The 18,242-nt window shown below is 43.9% G+C and overlaps 1 protein-coding gene across 12 annotated transcripts in view; it reads left to right on the top strand.

Annotated features, from left to right (window-relative positions):
* The first annotated feature begins 298 nt into the window (after nucleotides 1-298).
* The window catches only part of fhod3b (formin homology 2 domain containing 3b), a 560,180-nt gene continuing 542,236 nt past the window's right edge, over nucleotides 299-18,242 (top strand). For 7 of the 12 annotated variants that reach the window (XM_080202871.1, XM_080202833.1, XM_080202860.1 and 4 more), the window contains exon 1: nucleotides 299-660. In XM_080202871.1, the coding sequence (XP_080058997.1) occupies nucleotides 496-660 (165 nt within the window). In that variant the 5' untranslated portion in view covers nucleotides 299-495. The remainder of the gene's footprint in view (nucleotides 661-18,242) is intronic. The other 5 variants (XM_080202899.1, XM_080202918.1, XM_080202909.1 and 2 more) reach the window with 1 other exon arrangement.

The following is an 18,242-nucleotide window of genomic DNA, read 5'->3' as shown; positions in this document are numbered from 1 at the left end:
CTCAATGAACCTGAGCAGGCGCCAGAGTGTGGTAACTAGGGGATTTTCACAATAACTTCAATGCAGCGTTAATGTAAGCAGACTTGTGACACTAATAAATAAACTTTTAGTTTAAAAATAAACCAGTTTAAATTTGGCAGTGGGGGTTAGTTTATTAACTTTAATAGTGCTGGAGACTCTTAACAGCTGGGGGGCGCTGGGCGGTCGGTCCTAGTGTTTGGCTGGCTGTGTAGGAGCTACTTCGATGCTCTCCTGCAGAGAGGGTGATGGATGGATGGAGGGGGGAGCTCTTCACCCGTCTCTCTCTCTCTCTCTCTCTGGACCTGGGACTAACTGAGTAACAGCAGCTGCAGCGGGGCGCTGAAGAATCTGCAGTTTGCCTGGAGCTGTGGGGAATCTGCAGAGCCTGGAACTGGTAGCAGCGTCTGTGTTAACCGGCTGCTCTCTGTCTCTCCCTCCCTCCCTCTCTCTCTCTGTGTGTTTTATGGACAGGCCATGGCCACCTTGGTCTGCAGGGTCCAGTTCCTCGACGATACCGATCCCTTCAACAGCACCAACTTCCCGGAGCCCACCCGGCCCCCGCTCTACACTTTCCGAGAGGACATCTCGCTCATCAATCAGATCGCGGGGCTGCACCGACTGCTCCAGGCTCCGCACAAGGTAAAGGACACTGGCGACACAGCCGCTCAGCAGGGGAGATCTCTTGCCGGGGAGCTGGGAAGTTATTGATCAGCCCTGGTCTGGGTGAAACGGACAATAATCGATTAGGTGTAGGGGGTGTAAACACTGGGGAGCTGGTATTGAATAGGCGTGGAGGTGTAACAAGAGCTGTAATCGCTGAGGTGTGGGGTTGTAATCGATTAGCCATGGGGGTGTAACACGGGGGGGGAGGGGGCTGTAATTAAGTGTGAGGGTGTAACATTGAGGAGGTTCCAATTGATTAGGTGTGAGGTTGTAACATGGGGTGGTGGGGGCGCTGTAATTGATTAGGTTTGGGGGTGTAACATTGGGGAGGTTCCAATTGATTTAGGTGTGGGGGGGGGGGGTATAATACGGGGGCTGTAATTTTAAATGAGGTTGTAGCATTGGGGGAGGCTGTAATTAGGTGTGGGGATATAATTGTTCTGTGAAGGGGCGGCTAACTGATGTAAATAGGGTATAATTGATTGATTAGCTGTTTGTAGCGGGGGGGTTGGTACTAGAGTGATTGATTTAGCTGGGGGTGGGTGAGGGAAGGTGATATTGACGCCAAGTCTCGTATCGCCTGAAGACGGGGAACTTGGTGCTATTCTGTCTGGTCCAGAACTCAACCTGCGGGGGTACCGCAGTGCGGGTGCTGGTCCCCCTGTGTGATGGGGGTGGGGGGTCTCAGTCGGTAGCAATTATTGTAGCAGCTCAGGGCCCCCCAGAGACCACCGCCGCCTCTTCTTGGAGCTGTTCAAGGAGGTGGACATTGCCTTTTACTATCTGGTACTGCGCGGGGGAGGGGGATTGTAGTCTGTGGGGAGGGAAGAAATTCTTCCATGTCCCTCCAACAATGCTCTTTCCCAGCTTCTGACCACCTCCACCCCCGGCTCCCCTCTTAATGGTCTCTGATCCTTTCTTTTAATTCTTGTACTGGCTCCACTATCAGATATGTGCCCCAATATTGTAATCGAGTCTTGATCGCAGTCTGTTTAATTCCTATTACGTTTCCTAGAATTAGACCTCCCTCTATGCTTCAGACTTCGGTCAATGTACAAACTCTCCAGCAATAAGAGATACATGGGACGTTCTGGGTGAATGGGGCGGGGGTGGATGGAGTGGGGGGGGGGGAGCTGATGGGGAGTGGGCAACTTTGAAACGTGGCTATTTTAAAAACTATATGGAACTGTTCTATTTATTTCAGCTTGCTGCTTTAAGTGCAACAAAGGCTCCCTCGCACTGTTTAGTATGTGTGTTTGCAGTTTTTTCAGTGGTTGCTGTTCAGAAGGACTGGGACCCCTGTGGTCCCACTGCACTGACCGGATTTAGTGGGGTCCCACTCGGGTGCAGGTTCTTGCGAAGTAAACTGTTGGCAGCGGGGCTGACTTGGTATTTAAGCTCAGATGCTCGACTCACTACTTTGCTATCGCCCTGTAAACATCATCTCTCACGTTGTTTGTTTTTTTTTTATTTTTGGTCATCTCGGCTGATGTGGTGGCCAAGTGGGACTTGTGTGTGAGACTGTTTGTTTCTGTGTACGGGTCAAGAAAGCTCCGGGTGCATTCCCGATCACTGGCCAAGCAGCAGATTTTCAGGCTAACAACTGGCCTGGCTGGCTGGGGTGAGGAGGAAGGGAAATCAGTCAGCCCCACTAGAAGGGATGCTAGACTGGGTCTGAATGAACATTCACCTGATGTATGACCCAGTTAGCTAACATGCTGGTTGGCATGTAAAGCCTGAAGCTCCACTGAGTGCAGATAACTAGGAAAACGTGCTTTGATATGTTTAATTCGCTAGTGCAGCTAACAAGGAAAATATTCTTATTCTCTAAACTTAATCACTGCATCTGAGATTGTTCTTTAATATTATGATGATCCTGGATATACAGTAGTGATATACATCAATTTATTAGGTCCTTAACGTTCTATCCCAGGCTGTGCCTCGAGTCCAGGGAATACATTGTGTGCTGTCAGCATAGTTTCACAATAGACAAATATTTCAAAGGGCCTTGCTACTTAATGCTGCATTGTGAATGATCTGCTCCAGGATCCTCTGAATGAAGGGAGTATTACTCTTGATGCAAACTTGCTGCTATTTGCTTGTGAAGGCTTGTCACCTTGAACCCTGTATGGAACTCTGCTTTGCCTACAAGGAAGGAATGGCTAATAAATATTCTGCCATGGTGATGAGGGTATTATGTTGGTCTCATTGTGTGCCAGGCAATTGCCTTGGATATGTGAAGGTCTGCCTTTGCCCACACGTGATCCAGCAAAGTTTATTTGGTGTCACAGGTAGGCTTATATTAACACTACAATGAAGTTGCTGTGAAAATCTTCTAATCTCCACACTTTGGTGCCTGTTTGGGTGCACTAAGGGAGAACTTAGCATGGTCAATGCACCTAATCAGCATGTCTTTTGGACTGAAGGAGGTAACCCCTACAGACATGGGGAGAATGTGCAAACTCCATACAGACAGTGACCCAAGCTGGGAATCGAACCTGAGTCCCTGGTGCTGAGTCAGCAGTGCTAAACACTGTGCCACTTAAGTTTCTGTGCGGCTGCAGTGAGAAATGCATTGTAATAAAGTACTATGAAAAATTTCAGCTTGATGAGATATGATGCAGTTATGAGCACCTTTAACATTTGTCTTCATGGCCTGTTCTACAAACTTTGTTCAACTGACTCTAGCCCCTGTATATTTCCTTACCTCATGATCCCATCATTTGAATTGTCCCCAACAACCCCTCCTTTTAACACATTTCCTTAAAACCCAACTCTTTGATCAGGCTTTTGTTCACTGCCACTAGTATTATCCTTTAAATGTATTTATTTCATCTGCCTCTGAAATGATTTGAAAATTTAATGTTACACATGATATGTAAATATAAATCATAGGTGTAGATATTCCACTGTATACTCCCTGCCCACATGAGCTTTCTCCGCACAATGCCTATTATCCAAAAGTCTGCCTATAATTTAATTGTGCTGTTATTTGGAGGTGTTTTGGGATACCTCAGTGCAAAGGAAGGATATTGGTTGTGATTTGGAAAAGGGTTCAGTTGGACAAGATTCTAGAATTTACTTCCCAGCACTACCTTGGGGCACCATGATCAATACAAGACTGAAATAGTTCAAGGAGAAGGCACCACCTCAGGGCAGCCAGGGATAATCTATAAGTACAGCTGAGTTAGTGAAACCCACATCTTAAGAATCCTGTTCTCTGGCAGGGATTCCTTTTTAATAATTAAGATGAAAATAGACCTGTATTGCCAACCAGATTTTAAACCTTCTTTGATTTCAAATAATAATTGTTTGAAATGGGAGATTTGTATTTAAATTTGTTACTCTGTCTTCAGAGTAGAGCTGTGGGTACTTCTGTCAATTTGTGTTTCTATTTTCTTGTTCTAAAGTGGAAAAACAAGAATTCTATGGAGGCAGGGCTATCCCAGCATCCACAGCTGTACTGAAAACCCTTTATTAAAGCTACAGGCTTGTCTTTCCTCATTTTAACTGTCTAAAGTCCTTTCAAGAATTTGTTGCTGCTTCACTAGGCTAAAGCAGTACCTTGTTAAAATGGCCATTCATTGTGTGATACTATTATAGTAAATATTGTCAGCCGAACATAAATGAATGAAAATCCTGTCTCACGCCAACTCATGCTTGTTCCATTCAAAAGTTAGTGCAGAGTTATTGAAGAAAGGATGGGAAAAGTTTCTAACTCAAGGTACCAAGGATAATAATGGCTGTCCCACCTTTAGCTGAGATTCCAAGTCTTGCGCACAGCAGAAATTGGACCTGGGTCCTTCTGCTTGTCTCAGTTATTGTTGATATCAGTGGGATACAAAGCTTACTTTTGTATTGGGGAATTTACGAGATCACAATTTGTGAGATGGCTGTGCACAAGTGATTAATCATTCTCATGGGACAATTAGTGGTGGGGCCTTTCTTAATAAAGGAAAGGTTTCTATATGCCTTCTTAAGCACCCTTTTTTTATTATAGGCTACCTTTGGGATCAGTGTGTATTTATAAAATCACCATGGAATTCCAACAGTGTCTGCATTGACTCTCTGACAGTGTTTTACTCAGGCCTGTAACTCCACACATATATACCATGGCTAATCCACCTAACCACATCTTATTGGGATACTCATGGGCAAATTGGCCTAACCTGCACGTCTTTGAACTTTGGGAGAAAACCCAAACAGACATTGGGAGAATGTGCAAACTCCAAGCAGACAGTCACCCAAAGCTGGAATGGAAATTGGGTCCCTGTGAGGCAGCAGTGCTATCCACTGTGCTGCTATGTCACCCAAGATTCACCTCACTTCCTTGACACGTCTCATCTCCTCCTCCCATTAATTGTGTATTCCTTTTTATCTCGTTTGACTGAAGTGGTTGGGATGGAGGTCACTGTTCCAATGCAGTTGATATTGGGGATGGACAATGCTTGCTCCAAGTTGGATATTTGGGGAGTCTTGAGGACATCAAGGCAGGAGAATTTTTAAGAAGTCCATTTCCAACTTGGCCTAAAATTTCTTCTATTTGTGGGTCGAGAGAAAGTGAAGAGTTGGGGTGTACAAGAGGTTAGAAAGACAAAGCTAAGGTAGAGGGTGTGGGAGAAGAGCAACAAAGAGGTAAAAATCTAAAGCATTGAGAAATTTGGGACCAGGACAATGGGCAAGCAGCACTCAGGATATGAGCAATAGAATTCTACAACAGCTGGAGGAAGGGAGGCTGGCAGGAGAGTATTGATTGGAATAGTTGAAGTTGATCTTTGCATAATATTGTAAAATGGACGCTAGTGGGTTAGCGGCCTGATTGACATCGTTCCTGATTTTCTTTCTGTTTAATTCTGTTGAGACCATTTAAATGACAAATAATGCCCCTGTGAATAAAGACCCCTGTATGGTGTGAAGTGCCATTAAGCAAAAAAAAACCCCACCAGATTGAATGGCTGGCCACTGCTGAATTAGCATGTCATTTGGCTGCGTGGAGAATTGAATACCGTTTGGGGGATTTTAACCTCCTAATTGGTGACCGGTGAGCTTCCTTTTGCCAAGTGCATGTTCAATTTGGGGCAGCATTGCATTTAATAGATGATGCCTTTTGTGTATGGCTGTCTTGCTAACACTGGATGCTCTTACATGTAGGCAACAAAGACACGGGTGCCAGGAGCTGTGAAACTGCACAAGAATTGAGCCTGTAAATAGAGAGGGAGAGATAGTTGGAATTAATTAGAATGTGGGATTGTACGGATCAGGAATAATTTTGCTGACTAGATTTTGATCTTTGATCAACTTGATGTTGCCTTTATTGAAATTACATTGAAACTGAAACAGCACTATTATTTTTCTCAGTTCACACAAAAACCTGGAATCCCTACAATGCAGGAAGGGGCATTCGGTCCATCAAGCCTGCACCAAAAATGATCCCTCCCAGGCCTGATCCTGGTAACCCCATTTAATTACCTACCTAATCCCCCTGACACTAATGAGCAATTGAGCATAGCCACTTGACCAAGTCTTTGGACTGTGGGAGGAAAGCAGATTACCCGGAGGAAATCCACGCAGGCAGGTGGAGAATCGTGCAGATTACACAGTCAGTTACCCGAGGCTGGAATTGAACCCAGGTTCCTGGCACTGAGGCAGCCCAGCGTGCCACTGCGTCACCTACAGGCAAAAAAAAATCTCTCGTCTTCAAGAAAGAACATGTCGATGTGCAGAAGGCTTGAGAGAGCCAAGTTTATTCATGTTAAGAGGGAGGCAGCCTAGCAATATAGGAAGGGGCTGGGAATGTTGCTACAGAAGCTACTGCAAATGGGATTGTTTTTGCAGAGAGGAGGAGAACCCATTAAAGGTATTTGTATTAGCTCTTGTCATGGTGTTTAATATAGGACTGCACTTCTTAAAAACGATTGGGTCAAAGATCGCCCTGAATGCCTGAAGCGCATAATATATGTTGAGAGATGAGGTTGTTTGGACAAGAAGACCTGGAGGAGTGTAGCAGATAGTTTAGTGGTGAAAGACCTTCTATACGTTTTCTGTACATTCTTGCGTGTGCGTAATTTTTATAATTGTGATGGGACAGAGGGAAATGTCAAGTCTGCATTCCACATGTCCTCCCTAAAGTTGTTCCCCCTACAATATAACCCACTCTGTCTAACAGTCTAGCTCTGCACTGATGAATGCCACATCCAGTAACTCGAGTTCATTCAGCTTTCGTGGTTGTAATCTATAACCTGCCACCACCCAAGTGTTGACTCCTTGTGGGCTTTTCTGTGCTTTCTTCCCCCACATCATTTATCCATTCTTGCTCATTGTAGCCTTTTTGTTTAGAGGAGCTCCAATGTTGAATGATGGCAGGCTATTTTTCTATGTGGGGGGGCTACTGTCATTAATCTTATTCTCATGACTTCCTTGTACTTGTAGTTAGGGGATGGGGGAAAGAGGAGGGAAAGGGTCACTGATCAGCACTGGGATTGTTGGTTGCTGTTGCATTTTCTTTTCTTTGCAATTAACTTTTCATTGTGCAGCTTGTAAGGAGGGTTCTTTGATGATATATCTCTAAAATTAACAGAAAATCTGAGGAAGCTACCTTACTAATGTTTGGGGAAGTCAGGGAGGGAGTGCAAAGAAATGATCTGATCATCTGATTTGTACCTAGCCCTCCATCATATGGAACTCAGATTCCTTGTTCCCACTAAGAGAGTTGAAATTGAGCTGGCCAACTTCGAGAGGCTGCCTCACAGTGATTATAATGTTGGGGGTGACCTTGACAAGACAATTGTGGGACTTTGGTCCCCCCAGCGAAAGGAAGCCCCAGTTTCTGGGGTGGCTGGCCAATCTGGCTGTTGGCTGAGTAGTCCCAGCAGCACCAGAACTTGGTAGCATCCACTGCCAAAACTACAAGCAGAGTTCCTGGGAAGATGAATGGTGATTGGATATGGAAGCATATCCTGGATTCTAGTTTTCGGGAAGAGACTGAGGAGCTGGGGAAGTGTGGACATATATGGGGGCTCAGGATTTGTTTGGGGAGGGGGCGGTGGTTAGGGAGACTCTTATCAAAGTAGTGGTAACATCTTTTGGAGAGTGCATGATCCCTATAAATACAGGAGCTTGCCAAAAACGCCCCCTCCTGTCTTCACCTGAGGTGGCAAAGTAGCAGACTGACTTCCTTTGTCTCCAGCTGCTTCTATTATTGCAGTGGGACAGAAACGGGCTACTGACTGACCACCAATTGGCCAGATAAGGATCTCAATTGCCCCAGGTCGAGGACTGGGCAGGAGTGTGGTGCCCTGGCTTGGAAATATACCGTGGCGGGTGTGGGAGGCTGTAAAAATTCCTCACTGGAGTCTTGAAGTCGACCAAAAAAACTGTCCTTTTATAAAATAGTGTCAGCCTAGATTGTCAATAATAACAGCTGGCAGACACAACTCACTTTCCCTAGGCAGTAACCACTTTAACATTTAGCAATATTGCAGAAAGCCAACGGATTCCTCCATTGTTTTCCATGCCAATGCTAGTGGTGGCTGTGCCCTGACATTGTAAATATGTTTACTAAATGTTTTTCATAGCATCCAAGCCGCAAGAGCTCAATCTTCACGGCATTTGACTCACTTGGCTGACTGACTCTGGGAAAAGAGGGAATGGCATGAGGTCAAATTATGAGAAAAAAAACAATCCCCCGCTTGCTGGCAAATTCAATATTTTAAAACAAAGGTCTGACTATTGTAAGAGCATTTGCCTTGTGTTAAGTCAGAAATGATCGTGAATACCAGAGTGTGATGGGCAGTATTTACAGATGGCTGCAATGCCTTGCATTTGGTAAGGCATCTCCAGCCTTGCACACACTCTGTGCCCCTTTTTGTCATTGATTTGTTTTGTCAATAGTGGCTGATTTGTCCCGTTTTTGCAGCCTGGTCCTCTGGAGCTCCCTCCTTAGTTCACTTGGCCTTTTTCTCTTTGTCTACGTTTTCAAAGCCTCTTATCTCTGGCCTCATATGTGTGACGTATGGCATTTTTCCCTATCATTTGAACTGCCTTTCTCTAAGGAGCATTGAAGAAATGTTCATATCTTTTCTGATAGCCAGACTCATGACAATGATGTATATAGCAGTGTGTAACATTTGTTATGCCATTGCTGGTGCTCTAATCTCTACTTTTAACCTGCTTGTTGTTTTCCTGTTGTCTGTTTGCTCAGTTTTTCTCAGTCTCTCTTTCCAGTGGGATATCCCTTCTCTGTTCCACAATTTAAGCATCGTTTTAAATGCTACATATCTGATGGAGCAGGTCCCTATATGCCCTGTATTAAAAGGTACAAAACATGAAGACTGGAATGAGAGATACAGCTGATTGTATCCTTCCTCTGAGACTGTGTTTAAATAGTGACAAAAATCCAGGATTCACTTGCATGTTATCAGGGACAGTTTTCCTCGTCTGCCTTCAAAGGGACACCTTTCATATTACTATCTCGCCCTAGTTTTATCTTAAGAACATAAGAACATAAATAGGAGCAGGAGTAGGCCATCTAGCCCTTCGAGCCTGCCCCACCATTTAATAAGATCATGGCTGATCTGTCGTGGCTCAGTTCCACATTCCCGCCCTCTCCCCATAACCCATCAACCCTCGTCTTAAAAATATTTAGCGAGGCAGCCTCCACCACTTCAACGGGCAGAGAATTCCAGAGATTCACCACCCTTTGAGTGAAGAAGTTCCTCCTCAACGCTGTTCTAAACCCCCCCCCCCCACCCTTATCTTGAGGCTGTGCCCCCTAGTCCTACTATCCTTTCTGAGCGGGAAGAGTCTCTCCACCTCTATCCTATCCATCCCATTCATCATCTTATACGTCTCTGAGATCTCCCCTCATTCTTCTAAACTCTAACGAGTACAAGCCTAGTTTATTCAGCCTCTCCTCATAGCTCAACCCCCTCGACTCCGGCATCAGCCTAGTAAACTTCCTCTGCACTCCCTCCAAGGCCAAAATATCCTTGCGTAAGTACAGCGCCCAAAACTGCACACAGTACTCCCAGATGCGGCCTCACCAATGCCCTATACAGCCGCAGCAAGACCTCCCTACTTTTATATTCAATCCCCCTCGCTATGAAGGCCAGCATCCCATTCGCCTTCCTGACCACCTGCTGCACCTGCAGGCTGGATTTTTGTGACTCATGCACAAGGACCCCGAGGTCCCTCTGCACCGTCGCCTGCTGCAGTTTTTCGCCATGTAAGTAATAATCCTTCCTACCAAAGTGGACCACCTCACACTTGCCAACATTAAATTCCATTTGCCGTTTCCTGGCCCATTCGCCCAGCCTATCTAGATCCTTCTGTAGACTCTCCACACCCTCCGCACAATTTGCCGTTCCACCAATCTTGGTGTCATCAGCAAATTTCGACACCATACACTCGGTTCCCTCCTCCTCCAGATCATCTATATAAATGGTAAATAGCTGAGGCCCCAGCACCGACCCCTGGGGCACTCCACTAGTCACCATCTGTCAATCCGAATAGCACCCATTGACCCCCACTCTCTGCCTCCTATTTGACAACCAATCCTCTATCCACGCTAACACCCTACCCCCAACTCCATGTCCCCTGACCTTCTGCAATAACCTCTTGTGAGGTACCTTGTCAAACGCCTTCTGAAAATCAAGTCACAAGACGAAATGCCCTCGAGTTTTCACCACATCCGATTTTTGTTTCAGTAAGATTATCCCTTGTTCTTCTAAACCCCATTGGCATAGGCCCAACCTGTTCAACCTTCCTTTAATAGGATAGTCCCATCATTGCAATCCAGTGAACCTTCTCTGAGCTACTTCCAAAGCTATAGTCCTTTCTATTTTTAAATAAAAATTAAAAGTTTTTTTACCAAGTTTTTGGCGAAAACTGCACACGCTACTCCAGATGTGTTCCACTATGGTCCTGTACACTTGCATTAAAGCTTCCCTACTTTTGTATTTGCAACGAACAGCAGTATTCCATTTGTCATTCTTATTGCTGTACCTATGTATTAACTTTGATTTGTGTACCAGGGCACCTAGCTCCTTCTGCGATCTTTCTCCATTTAAATAGAATGCCGTTTTTCTATTTTGACTGCCAAGGTGAACAAGTCCATGTTTACACTTGTTATACTCCTGTCACTTAACATGTCAACAGTCCTTTGTAGACTCTTCACTTCCCCTTACCAAATAGGGAAGTCAGTTGTCGTCATCAGCAAATTTAATGATGCGTTCAGTTCTTCATCCAATTCATTGATTGTAAACGTGGGGACCCAATCTGTGTGGTATTCCAGTTACAACCTGCCAAGACCCATTTATCCCTGCTCTGTGATTAGGGATTGGTTGGCTAACAGAATGCAGTGTTACTGTGTTACCATTTGCACCATGTGCTGTTGTCAGCCACTGAGGACTGGGCTGCCAATTTTTTTCATTTGAAGGATTGTGAATTTTTGACTCTCTTTGGGTAAAAAAATGTAAAGAAGGTAAAAAAAATATATTCATGGCAGACCAATAGATTTTGGAAAGGGGGGAAATGGGTAATAGCGTACAAAGGTGGAGTTGTGATAATATATCAATGATGTTGAATGGCAGAGCCGTCTCAAATGAGTAGCTCGCTCTTCTATTCTGCTTTTTCAGAATCTGAAATTCCTGGTTTGCAAACTACAGTTTTCTGGAAGGATGGTAGTTTTCTCTTGAATTGTGAATTTAATTTAACTCTGATTCAATATATTGCCTACTAGTAAAGATTTACTGACTGTCCCCTTCCTTCCAATGTATACTTGATAATAGTCTTGCTGTGGATAAGTGGTATGAGCCTGATGGATTCAACATCAGAGCAGCAACATGTACTTAGTCCAACGAAGTCTAAACTTCAATATCTCAGCTCAAGTTGTCAGTTCTTTCCACCCAATTCCCCCCACCCCTATTACTATTAACTCCAGGAGCTATTTTTAATCTTTCATGGGATGGGGGCCTTGGCTGGCAAGGTTGTGTTTTTATTATGCATCCCCAATTGTCCTTGTGGTCGTGGTGGTGAATTGCATTCTTGAAATGCTGCTGTCCATATGGTGTAGTGTCGTTTCTCCCCCCCCCCCCCCCCCCCCCCCCCCCCCCATGCTGTTAGGGAGGGGATTCCATGATTTTGACTTGGCAATACAGTTCCAAGTCAAGATTGTATGAGTTGGAGGGAACTTTTAGTGTTGGTGTTCCCATGAATCTGCTGCATTTGTCCTTCTAGATGGTAGAGATTGCATGTTTGGAAGGTGCTATCCAAGGGAACTTAGTGAGTTGCAATGGTGTACCTTACGGAAAGCCAACAATGCTGCCACAATGCTTTTGCAGTGGAAGGAGTGGTTGCTGAAGCTGGTGGATGGGGTGCTGATCAAGTGGGCTGCTTTGTCCTGGATGGTGTCAAGCTGCTTCTGCTTTTGAAGCTGCACTGATTCAAGCAAGCGGAGAATATTCCACCACACTCCTGACTTGTGCTGTGGATCTGGGGAGTCAAGAGATGAGTTGCTCTCCGCAGAATTCTCAGGCTCTGATCTGCTTTTGTCACCAGCTGTTGCAGATGAGGGATTCTGTGATAGTAATGCCATTGAGTGACGTGGGGAGATGGTTGGATGATCTGTTTGAGTTGGTCATAGCCTGACACTTAAGATTTATGCCACGTGTTAGAGCTCGAATGCTAGCAATGGTGAACGTTTAGTTTCCAAATATTCTTGTCAACGTGTATAAATAATAGCTATTCCACTTTGTAGCTTGGATTATTTTTCACTTGCCTATATGTGCTGGGGACTACTTAATTTGCACCTATAGATTTTGTGCACATTCTCTCCATGTGAATTCTTGAGTCACCAGCTTGTACGCTTATTAGTGTACATGCAATACATCTTTTTGTTTGGGTTGTTGATTACTGCTCATTCACTTGACTTGTTAACAACCGTCCACCCCATCTATTACATCTGTGAGTTGTCTGCTGATTGGTACCAGTAGCTAACACCTAGTCTCATTGTCTCCTGGCTGATTGGTCTGCTCACCAATGAGTCTGGTAAGCATTCTGGTCTCCTGAGAATTTTCACTATAATCCAGCTGGATATCCAGTAAACTGTTTTGTCCGCCTCTTAGGTAAGTTCAAGATGGTTTGCAATACTCTAGCTTGGATCTTGTACGTCTCTTGTAGGGAGCATGAATTGAGTTCAATTAGATTTTGAATTTGGTTTTCAGAGCAAGCAAGGAGATGGATTTAGGTACGTCTTTAAGAAAGTAAGATGGTTTCTCCTATTGAGGTTTTTTGGACTTGACAAACTAGCCTTTGTAATTAACGGCTATCTTCTGCAGTGAGCATATGTATGTTGAAAACTGTATTTTGTATTCAATTTTACTTCATGTCAGGTACATTGCTGGTATGCAAGCAGTGGGGGGTGTAAGTTTCTTATTTATCTATCACCAAGTGGTCAGTAAACCTATCTGTGACCTCTGGAGCTAATGATGACTTATAATGACTCTAGCTTGTAAACCAGTAACTTTGACAGAAAATTATAAAGTAGAGAATCTGGTGCCACTGCTCCATTTGTAGTTGCACTGTGCTTTCAAAACCTCTCTCACAGCTGTTTTCTTTACTGTATCTCTTCCAAACTTTTTTGTGGTCCTAAGAGGAAAAGGGATGTTTCGAAGGCCTTTGGCCTTCAGGCAGTCTCGCTAATTAGCATCAGTGTGCAAGAGAATTGAGGTAACAAAACAGAATATTTAGTTTTTGTCTGGTTTATATTCTATGTGCAGATGTTGAGCCAGATTCCCAAGTAGGTGAATTTCTCTCCAAGTCGTGGTGTGTTGGGCGAGTCATGGATTTTCAGGGTCAAATCCGAGTCAAACCAGGGATCTAACTTGGCTCTGTGAGCCAAAGACAAAATGTGAGTCACTCTTCACTGTAAATTGAGAACTGTGGGATCTGAGTTGTTGATGGCTGTCAGCCTTCGACACATCCATTCCTGCAAATTAAATCCAAGACAATAACTGTCCACCGAGACACCCTAGTCTAATTCCTATCTCTAGTTTTTAAAATGTCAAAACTTGCACCAAGAGCGGGAGGGAAAACTGACAAGAGAAGAATTATTTATTGTTTTTCTTTCCTCCTTTCTCTGCCAGTTCACCCATGGAGTACCACTACTTCTGTCCAGATGTGTGTTTCTTACCAAAGCATTGGTGTTACATGTGTGTGCGACGTGAGGAAAAGACAAATTATAAAATAAGACAAGATAAAGCTGCTAATGTGTTGGTTAAAAGCCATGAAATTTGCCATTCATGTTGTGAGAAATAAGAACGCTGACTCATCACTACCACCACTAACTGACTTTTTAATTGTGCTCAATTATTTTATAGTAAACTACATGAAGAATGCATCTCATTCTTATCTAATGGTATTTTAGGATAAAGTCTTAGTCCAACGGTTCCACATCATGAAATGCATTCAATTTTATTCGGGACGCAGTCTTGTTAAAGTTGTTCCAACCAACTTGTGGTTACTATAGAATCATTGATCCCAACAGTGCAGAAGGAGACCATTTGGCCCATTGAGCCTGCACCAACAATAATCCCACCCAGGCCCTATCTCTGTAACCCGTGACACGAAGGAGCAATTTAGCATGGCCAATCCACCTAATCTGTACATCTTTGGACTGTGGGATGAAAGCAGAACACCCAGAGCAAGAGACCCACACAGACACTGGGAGAATGTGCTAACCATTCTTCATGGTGGCACAGTGGTGAGCACTGCTGCCCCTCTGCGCCAAGGACCCAGGTTCGATTCCCGGTTTGGGTCACTGTCTGTGTGAAGTTTGCACATTCTCTCCTCAGCTGTGTGTGGGTTTCCTCCCACAGTCCAAACACATGCAGGTTAGGTTGATTGGCTATGCTAAATTGCCCTTTAGTGTCAGGGGTAGGGTAAATGTTTGGAGTTATGGAGAGAGGGCCTGGGTGGTCGGTGCAGATTCGATGGATGGAATGGCTTCCTTCTGACTGTAGGAGTCTATGATTCCACACAGACAGTGACTGAGGCTAGAATTGAACCCAGGTCCCTGGCACAGAGACATAGTGCTAACCACTGTACCATCATGCTGCCCTATTGCACAATAATATTCAGCAGTGGAAGTATTAAAAACATAATGGATCCTATGTTAGAGGCTATTCATCATTCACATTAGTTCACCATTGGGCATTCAGTGCTGTTCAATTCCTCTATAGAACATGCTTTTTAAAATGGTCATGAGTAGGTGCTGGGTAAGTATGTATAACACCTGTGCACAACTAGCTTTTCTTAAAGGAAAAACAGATGGAGGGTTATATCTGTGCCTGAACGTGGGAAAGAATACTTCATACATGCTGAGGGGTACCAGATAGCAAGATTTTGGTACTGTTTTCCCTTTGGAAAGGTAGAGGAAAGAGATTTATTTTCCCCCTATTTCAGCTGTGGTGGACTTGACAAAATTAATTAAAGAAAGTGGGACAGCAGATGCTCCCTCTGCTGATTAATAGGGTTGATGGGCCCGGCTCCTAGCTAGACAGGTGAAAATAGACAATCGTCCTGTTCCAAACACATGGGGTTATTTTAACCAACAAGTGTCATGTTTCTTATGTCAGAGCTGTAAATGGGATTGGCCAGCAATTTATTGCTCATCACCATAGTTGCCCTTGGGGGTGATGGGGGGAGGAAGCTGGTGGTAAACTGCCTTGAATTTTTTAAGATTAATTTGTGGGACACTGGGTTTTACTGGCTGGCCAGCATTTATTGTAAAAAGTCTGACAACACCAGACTTTTTACTGTGTTTACCCCAGTCCAACACCGGCACATCCACATCAGCATTTATTGCCCATCCCTAGTTGCCTGAGAGTCAACTACATTGCTATGGGTCTGGAGTTGCATGTAGGCCAGAACAGGTAAGGATGGCAGATTTCTTTCTCTGAAGGACATTAGCGAACCAGATGGGTTTTTCCTGGCAATTGACGACAACGGTTTCATGGTCATCGGTAGATTCTTAATTTTTTTTAACTGAATTCAAATGCAACCAGCTGCTGTGATGGGATTTGAACCCCAGAACATTAGCTGAGGTTCATGGATTAATAGTCTAGCGATAATACCACTAGGCCATCACCTCTCCGGCCATATAACTTGCAGTGTAGTGCTCTAGCAAAGCTGTTGCATCAGGAGTTTCAAAATTTTTGACCCAGAGCTTTATGACATTGAGGTTCTCCATTGTTGCCAATGAGCTATGCACTTGGTGCCCAGTCTTGCACATAATCAACAGTTGCTGGGGGGAAAAACGTACTAATATCATTTGCAGTGCCAAGCATTGGAGACTTCGGAAGGAGGTTGAAAGGCCTTCTGATTACCTACAGAAAATGAATAGGATTTTTAAGCAAAAAAACAGCTTTGATGTTATGGTTAAAGTTTACAATGACTGCGGTTGGTTGATAGTGTTTATTCATTCTGCACACACCCCCCCAACCCCCTGCCAATCTGGGCATAAATCAGCAGTGTGTGGAGCGATTGAGGGACTGCCAGGTAATTGGAGCGGCACATGGTTTCTTGTTGCATAGCAATGAAAGCTTCAGTTGTTTTGTGAAGTAGGTGGGTTTGTTTGAATTTCTTGGCCAAAGTTTAAGGGTCATCTCTCTTTTCTGTAAAAGCCAAGTAGAATAATTGATTACATGGCACCCAGCAGTACAGCAACAGTACGCAGGTGCATTCCTTTTTTTTGCCATTGGCTATCACGTGCATTGGCAATCATTTGGGTTTGTACTTTTTTTTACACATGCTCTTTCCAAAATCTTCCTTGCTGCAATAAATTATGGTTCTTCCAGTTCAGCTCAATGTGAAATGGAGGGCACCATCAATAGCAGCACATAGGTACCATGGAGCAGATTGTAGAGTGAGGTCCCTCCTGAAGTATTTTTTTTCTCCTTTTTTAAAAACCTAATTTGTCCCTAAGGCAGTGTCTGGCGGAGTGGTGAGTATTTGCCAATTTACAGTAAGGAGCCTTAGCATGCTTATGTTTGGGCCACTTCACCACATGGTGTACCTGGGCTACAGCTGTAAAGAAATGGGGCCAGGAGAAATACAACTCAATTTTTTTTGTAGTTAATCACCGCAGCACTGATTCCAGATCCCTGGGTTCTTCACATCAGCTCTTTTTAAGGGGAAAAAGAAACAGAACTATGACTGCCAAAGTTTTCTGTCCCTCTGCCTTTTTTAATCAAAAATTTATACATCTCCTCTTGCCTTGTGGCTTTCCTAATTCCCAAAGGTGAGTTCATAAAATTGGGTTCTAATAAAAAGTTGCTTGACCCCAGATGGTTCTCGATGAATGAGAGACCCCATATTGTTATATGTGATGTACTTCAGTGGGTTTGAGGTCCTTATTCGACCATAAAAGTTGTTGAATTATCCCTTGTCTCTAGAAAGAGTTATTTTTATATGCGTTCCAATAATTTGGGGAATTCTGTCGAATTAATGTTTCTTTACTCTTCTGAAATTCCAGATGGATTTTCGGAAAATCCCCTCTTCTTTTACGATAAACATGGTGTGCTGAAAATATACAGCAGTTTGGTACCGGTGTCAAGTAGATGCTCTTCATAGCAGAACCCATCAAACAGTACAGCATTGAAGGAAGCCCATCATGGCTGCTGATATCACTAGAATAATTCATTCCCTGTGTTACAGGGAATGGGAACTTTTACAGATGCACCATAGAAAGCATTCTTTCTTTCTGGTTGCATCACAGCTTGGTATGGCTCCTGCTCTGCCTGAGGCAGCAAGGAACTACAAAAGGTCGTGAATGTAGCTCAATCCATCACGCAAACCAGCCTCCCATCCGTTGACTCTGTCTACACTTCCCACTGCCTCAGCAAAGCAGCCAGCATGATCAAGGGCCCCACACACTGACCATTCTCTCTTCCACCTTCTTCCATCGGGGAGAAACAAACAAAAGTCTGAGGTCCCGTACCAGCCGACTCGAGGACTGCTTCTTTCCTGTTGCTGTCAGACTTTTGAATGGATCTACCTTGTATTGAGTTGATCTTCTCTACATCCTAGTCATAACTATAACACTACATTCTTCACTCTCTCCTTTCCTTCTCTTTGAACAGTATGCTTTGTCTGTATAGCACACAAGAACCAATACTTTTCACTAGATACTAATACATGTGGCAATAATAAATCAAATCAAAAAAGTTAATTATGCCTGATCTTGCATTTAGTCAATAAGTATTTAATGACTTCTGGAAATTCAAAAAAACTCTTTCAACTGTAGTTAGTTTGAAAAGAAACATGTAGCATGACCATATGCCAGTTTGATTTTTATTGGCCCTTTTGGATGTCCCTGAAGGAACTGCATTGATCGTTAAGATTGAGCAGCACATTGGTCACGGTTTTACCTATAGTGTGCTGACTAGTTAAGGGAAAATTCCTGATCTTTACAGTTCTCATTTATGGGAAAAAATATCGTAAAGCTGCTGCCTCAACATTCGAATCAGCTTTATTGCTGTCACCTTAGCAAACCATAACCA

This window comes from Carcharhinus amblyrhynchos, chromosome 2 (genome assembly GCF_965287045.1).
Source record: "Carcharhinus amblyrhynchos chromosome 2, sCarAmb.v2.hapA, whole genome shotgun sequence".
NCBI lineage: Eukaryota > Metazoa > Chordata > Chondrichthyes > Carcharhiniformes > Carcharhinidae > Carcharhinus > Carcharhinus amblyrhynchos.
Note: the sequence above shows the minus strand (reverse complement) of the source record. Positions and strands in the feature narration are given on the sequence as shown.